At 41.9% G+C, this 5,696-nt stretch overlaps 1 protein-coding gene across 1 annotated transcript; it reads left to right on the top strand.

The window, feature by feature from the left end:
* Positions 1-1,744: 1,744 nt before the first annotated feature.
* On the top strand, positions 1,745-2,447 carry LOC101312509 (glutaredoxin-C6-like). The gene has a single exon (XM_004291002.1). The coding sequence runs from the start codon at positions 1,796-1,798 to the stop codon at positions 2,213-2,215; it is 420 nt and encodes a 139-aa protein (XP_004291050.1). The 5' UTR covers positions 1,745-1,795; the 3' UTR covers positions 2,216-2,447.
* The last annotated feature ends 3,249 nt before the right edge of the window (positions 2,448-5,696 follow it).

The raw sequence follows: 5,696 nt of genomic DNA, 5'->3' as shown, positions 1-5,696 counted from the left end.
AAAAAAAAAACAAATTAGATAAAGAGATAAACAAAACAAAACTGTATGTAGTAGTCTTTTCAGTACATATGTATTTCATTATTTGAACTTAGTTAGTTCACTTCATACTAGTGATAATTGCATGTAGTAGTCTTCCTCAATTCAAAACTTCAGCTTCGTCACTGTATCTAGGCCTACATGTTAACCCTTGTCAATGTATCTCGGCCTACAATGAAAAGCTTAATACCTTACCACTTTAACAGTTTCCAAACTCAAATCTAGATGGAAAAGCGCACTTAACTATACAAGATTCCATACGTAATATTTCTCATTAATTATATGGAGCCCCTTGTTTCATACATAGCTTTTTCATTTTGGTGAAGGGGAGGCTTAAGTTTACAAACCTCTGATTAAAGTGGACCATGCAATCCTAACGTGTGATGCAATCCCCATCTTAAAACCCATATGGCAGACACCGTTCTCACCACCATCGACGGTGCACCTTTCACACTCCCTAGCCTTTAGTCCATTATGGTGGGGACCGCCTCCCACACAAAAAACAAAGCACATAGAGAGCCACGTGGCCGGGTCCCATTGGCCGGGCTGCGTACACCCCAAAAGGAGTATGGGCCCACCCCCTGGGAAAGCCCACAATCTCCATGCCTGAAGGAAAGTAGAAGACGGAGCCACGTGCCCGCGAGGGAACGTCATCATGACGGGGAAATGTGATTTAGCTCCGATGATTATGTCATGCGAGTAGGACCCCCTTGTTCCACGTCTTCTGGCCCTGCTTTTTACTACACTAGGGTGCTTTTTGTTACGTCAAGGTTCAATCTTTACCGTTCCACGTCTTACTCAATCTGACGTCACCCTCATTTACTCACGATGCTAACACTCCTCCCCATGTGACTGCTGTACCCGGCAAATATCCAGTATTTCCGAGCTACCGTATTGTATCGTAATACCTGATATATTTCTCACGCGCGCTACTTCAGCTCGTGTATCACACCGCTTTTTCAATAATTCATATTTTTGATCTTGCCTTGTCCAAGTAAACCTATGAACCTATCCTTCATGGCTTAAGCTTAAAACTAAACTTCGACTTGAGCACTTAAAGGTAAGTTATGCATGATTGGGACAGGGTCTATAAATCAAAAATCAATTAAGATATGACGACGTACAACATAGTCACTGACGGTTGTTGTTCCAGCTTGATTATTATTTCTTTAACATACATGGTCAATTCAATCAACTTGAATTATAACAAATATGACGTCATAGAGTTCTCGAACTACTATGATTAGAACATCTGTTAAGAAAAATAATGTGTCTGCTACTGTGTAAATGAGGAGAGAAAACTTACCCGTCGTTGCATTATGGCTGTTACTTTATCGAAATATTCAGTTTAATGTGAATATAAGACATACTAACAAACTTTTCGTTAAATTTAAAAATTTTATAAAACATTGTTTTATTTTGAGTTACGGAGCCAATTCATTATTTTTTTCCTCTTACTCTCTACAGATCTATATGATCGAGATGGTCGTAACTCGTAACAAAACCGGAGCGCGTGGGCATGGAAATGTGCTGAAAACCTTGGATGGCAAAGGAAGTATGCAAACACAGTACATTGTGATGTAAGGCAAGCGCACCTAGCTAGCCCTCTCTTTATTTATAAAATCTCACCCCCTAACTCACCCACACCCACACCCACACCCACACCCCCTTCAGCTTTGCCTTGCCTTGCCGTTGACATCAACACCACCACTACCTCACTCCAACGCTCTCGTTCTCTCTCTCTCTGGCTTTTCCGGCGATGCAGGGCCTACGTCGTTGCTCCAACGACGTCGTCCATCTCGGACTCTCCCCCTCCCCTCCTCCACCAAACCCTTCCTCCCTCTCCATCGACGTCGCCGAGTCCGCCGAGACTCGCATCCGCCGCCTCATCTCCGAGCACCCCGTCATCATCTTCAGCCGCACTTCCTGCTGCATGTGTCACGTCATGAAGAAGCTCCTCGCTACAATTGGCGTCCACCCTACCGTCATCGAGTTGGACGACCACGAGATCGCCGCCCTCCCCTCTCCTCCTCCCTCTTCCGACGACGACCATCCCCGGAATAACATCCCTCCCTCCGTCTTCATTGGCGGCTCCTGCGTCGGCGGCCTCGAGTCCCTCGTCGCCCTCCACCTCACTGGCCACCTCGTCCCCAAGCTCCTCGAAGTTGGTGCCCTCTAGATCACCTCCAGCAAATTAGCTACCAAAAAAACTATAGTTATAATTGTAATTCCCACCTTCAATTTATTGTTCTCTCCCTAAGATTAGTTTGCTTCTTCTTCTTCTTCTTCTTCTTCTTCATCTTGCTTAGTAAAAACTGTAAGATATGGTATTGTCGTTGTCGCCTAAATTCTACTTAGCCTGTCGTATACGGGACATGATCCCATATTTAATAGCGTAAGTTCCACGTTGAGCGACTCTGATGCAGGTTTCCAAACCTGGATCGGGTCCCATTCGTCCATCTGGGTCGTCGGATGCATTTCCCGGCGGGTACCCAACTTCCGGGAGGTTACTTTAAGAAGGAAGAACAGGGTTTAGTTCTGGTCAAATTTGATAAAAATGGCTAAAACGATGAGTATATTATTGGAGGACCCACGACCAATTATTGAGCAATCGAGGCCGTTGAATTGTAGTATATTCTCTTATTCCAAAGCAACTACTACTACTTTGTAATGGGTTCTGTAGTAGTGTGACTGGTACTACTTAAGTCTAGCTCACAGAGTTTATACTCGGAACTATTCTGGATATCGAACTTTGATCTAATCTATTTCAAACTCGCAGGTGATATTAAGAAGTTTAGATGACTGCTTGTTTAGTTTAGAGATGACAATCGAAATCACACGGTTTTCTTAAAAGCGGTTTAGACTCATAGTCTAGTTATCATAACGAAAGAGCCAAATCCCTCTTTCTTTCTTTTTTGTGGTCAGGGATAGGAAGCGTAACATTGTGACTATGGGAATGAAAAAAAGAGGGACAGGTTGATTCACCTGGAAAAATGTTGAAGGAAAAGACAGGGGAATTTGTCACTATGCCACGAAACAGTTATGTATTGTAGCTTGGTGCGGATGCATCTTCAACCACCCGACAACCCGTTTCACCGTCACTACAGTTTAGAGCCACCAATGATCGATCGATCGATAATTATACCTAATTTACTTTACCTGAGTAAATTTATTGGCAATTTACCTCACTTTTTCATTCACTTTTGTTAAAAATATTGTGTGAATATTGCTTTCTGAAGTATATTTTCGTTTTGAAGTGGATGATTATGGTAAGTTAAGTCTAGTGCACGTTTGTGTTTGGGTATTCCCAAATGTGTATGTGGTCTACCCACGTTCTTGAGAAGCCTAGTAATGATATCTAATAACGACTTGTTACACTTAATTTCAGGGTGTATAATCGTGTTAGTATGGCTATTTATTGATTGATAAGTTTGAGAAAAAAAAGAATCGAAAATGAACTCCATTGTTGCTGGAATCGATTTAGGAGAAAAGACACGTACCATAAATATGATAGTAATTACATGTAGTTTTCCCGCTAGACTCTAGACACAAAGTTTATACTAACACAGATACATAAAGAATCTTATGATACGAGCTACACAACGTCATATAAAAAAAATATGCTCTCTCTCTCTCTGCGGGTTCTCTCCTAAGGTTCCTTAGCGGCGGCAGAGTTGACCGTTCCCAGGTTGGAGCCTCATTCTCCTCCTCGGATTCTTCAGAGAATTATAGTCATGGCGATGCGCTCGGGCTTCTTCTGGTTTTGGGGGTCTTCGGCCTCCTTTTATTGGTTTGCGTTGCTCTATCCCTAGGTGGGCTAACCATGTCGTCTCCGGCGTCGTCTTTGGATCACGCACACAACCTCGTCCTCTCTATGTTGAGGGGTTCCGATCTGATTAAAGAGGGTGTCGCTACTAGTGCTGGTATGTCTGGCAGCGACCCATTGGCTTGGGATCCGCATCTAGGTAGCGACCAAGGCTTGGCGGCAAAAGGGTTTGGACAAGGCTGCTTGGCCGACGACGATGGTACCACGAATAACGCCGGCACTAAGTATGAGGCAGAGGTAAACCGGATCTCTCTTCCGATGTGGTTCACCGGCAGCCGAGTTTACTATTGGGTTTCGCGCCTATGATGCAAATTGGGCTGTTGAGCTCGTCGGGGATCTCCTCCCTGATGTAGATCGTCTTGCTTCTCTCGGGTTTAAGTTAGTTAGTTCTTCGAATAAATGAGGTTTTTCTAGGACTTTGTTAGGTTTGCATCTGTTTTGTCTTTTGGTTTTTTTGGTTCTCTGGTTCTGGTTCTCTTGAGAGGTGCAATGTTTATGGGTTGCAGCATAGGAATTACCTAGGATGACTTTGTTTTCTTAGGTAGTTTCACATGATTCTTTTCTAACATTTGCCAGTGAGGGTGTGTCATGTTTATGTTGTAATCCGATTTTCAGTTATCAATATGTCTATGGCTAACGTCCATTTATCAAAAAAAAAGTTTATACTAACACATTATTGGAGCTATGAATAGAAGGTCCTAACTCCAAACATAAAAAAGACTGATTACATTCTCACTACTAATAGCTCCAAACATAGCATGTCTACTCTAACTAATATGAGTTTCGAAAAATAATCAACTCATAGTGGTATTAGTGAACAGAAAGCGACACATGCACGGATTGCAGACAATCGCACATAAATAACCTTGTATCACAAACCTAGAATCCAAATTCAAGAAACTTCACGACATCAAAAGTTTATATGGTTTGACGACTTATACTGTGTTGGCCACCCTAGAGTCGATACAAGATATATACAACCAACATAATAACTCAAGGCAGAGCATCGTTAAAAAGACAGCTTATTTTGTGCGCCTTTGTACCACGTAGTATATATAATTCGCCCATAAATCATTTTAACTAAAAATATATATCTTTTGATACATTTTTTCTCAGTATATTGTCTCATAGTTATTATCTAGCTTATTAATGTACCGCATGACACAACGACTATACTAAATAATTATTTTATTAAAAGATATACTTAAATAAGTTTGATCTTGTCTTTCAAAAAACGTAACAAAATCATAACTCCTGTTCTAAGTTTCTAACCCCCACAAATCCCTGTGTGATGGAGTCGATCCTAGCTAGCTATCTCTGGTTTCATAGCTCCGGCAGTAGGGAAAGATACCGAGATCTTTTGCCAATTAAGGAAAGAATGACGGGATGTGAAAGGTGATAATCAAAAGGGTTTAACGCCTAACTCCGTAATCCCAATCCCCATCGATCATTTTGGGACCCCAAAAATTTCCGTTGTCTTTGGAAAAGACAGCTTATTTATTAGTGAGGAGTGATGAACCGCTGATGAGAGCAAAACCATCAACCACCCTCCACCACCCACCACCACCACCACAGAATCGATCGCCACCATCAAAGGCTGCGTGTCGACTTTTAATTCTTCTTTATTTGGCCTGTGATACGTGGCGCCCATGCAATGGGTCTGATTAAACTCCACTGGGACCCAATCTTATAAGCTGGAATCTTTACTAGCCCAACGTCAGAAGAATCTCCCCGGGTGATTCTACTATAATGAAAATATTAATACTTTAATAGTAGGCCACCATTATTAAATAAAAGTTATTTTTGTGATTTTGAGGAAAATAATGGAGATATT

The sequence above is a fragment of the Fragaria vesca genome, linkage group LG2 (assembly GCF_000184155.1).
Source record: "Fragaria vesca subsp. vesca linkage group LG2, FraVesHawaii_1.0, whole genome shotgun sequence".
NCBI classification, from domain to species: Eukaryota; Viridiplantae; Streptophyta; class Magnoliopsida; order Rosales; family Rosaceae; genus Fragaria; species Fragaria vesca.
The sequence above is the reverse complement of the archived record's forward strand: the minus strand, read 5'-3'. Positions and strand labels throughout refer to the sequence as shown.

What these genes read in the sequence shown, in the direction of transcription:
- LOC101312509 (XM_004291002.1), top strand. Translation starts at nt 1,796, where the DNA reads ATGCAGGGCCTACGTCGTTGCTCCAACGACGTCGTCCATCTCGGACTC.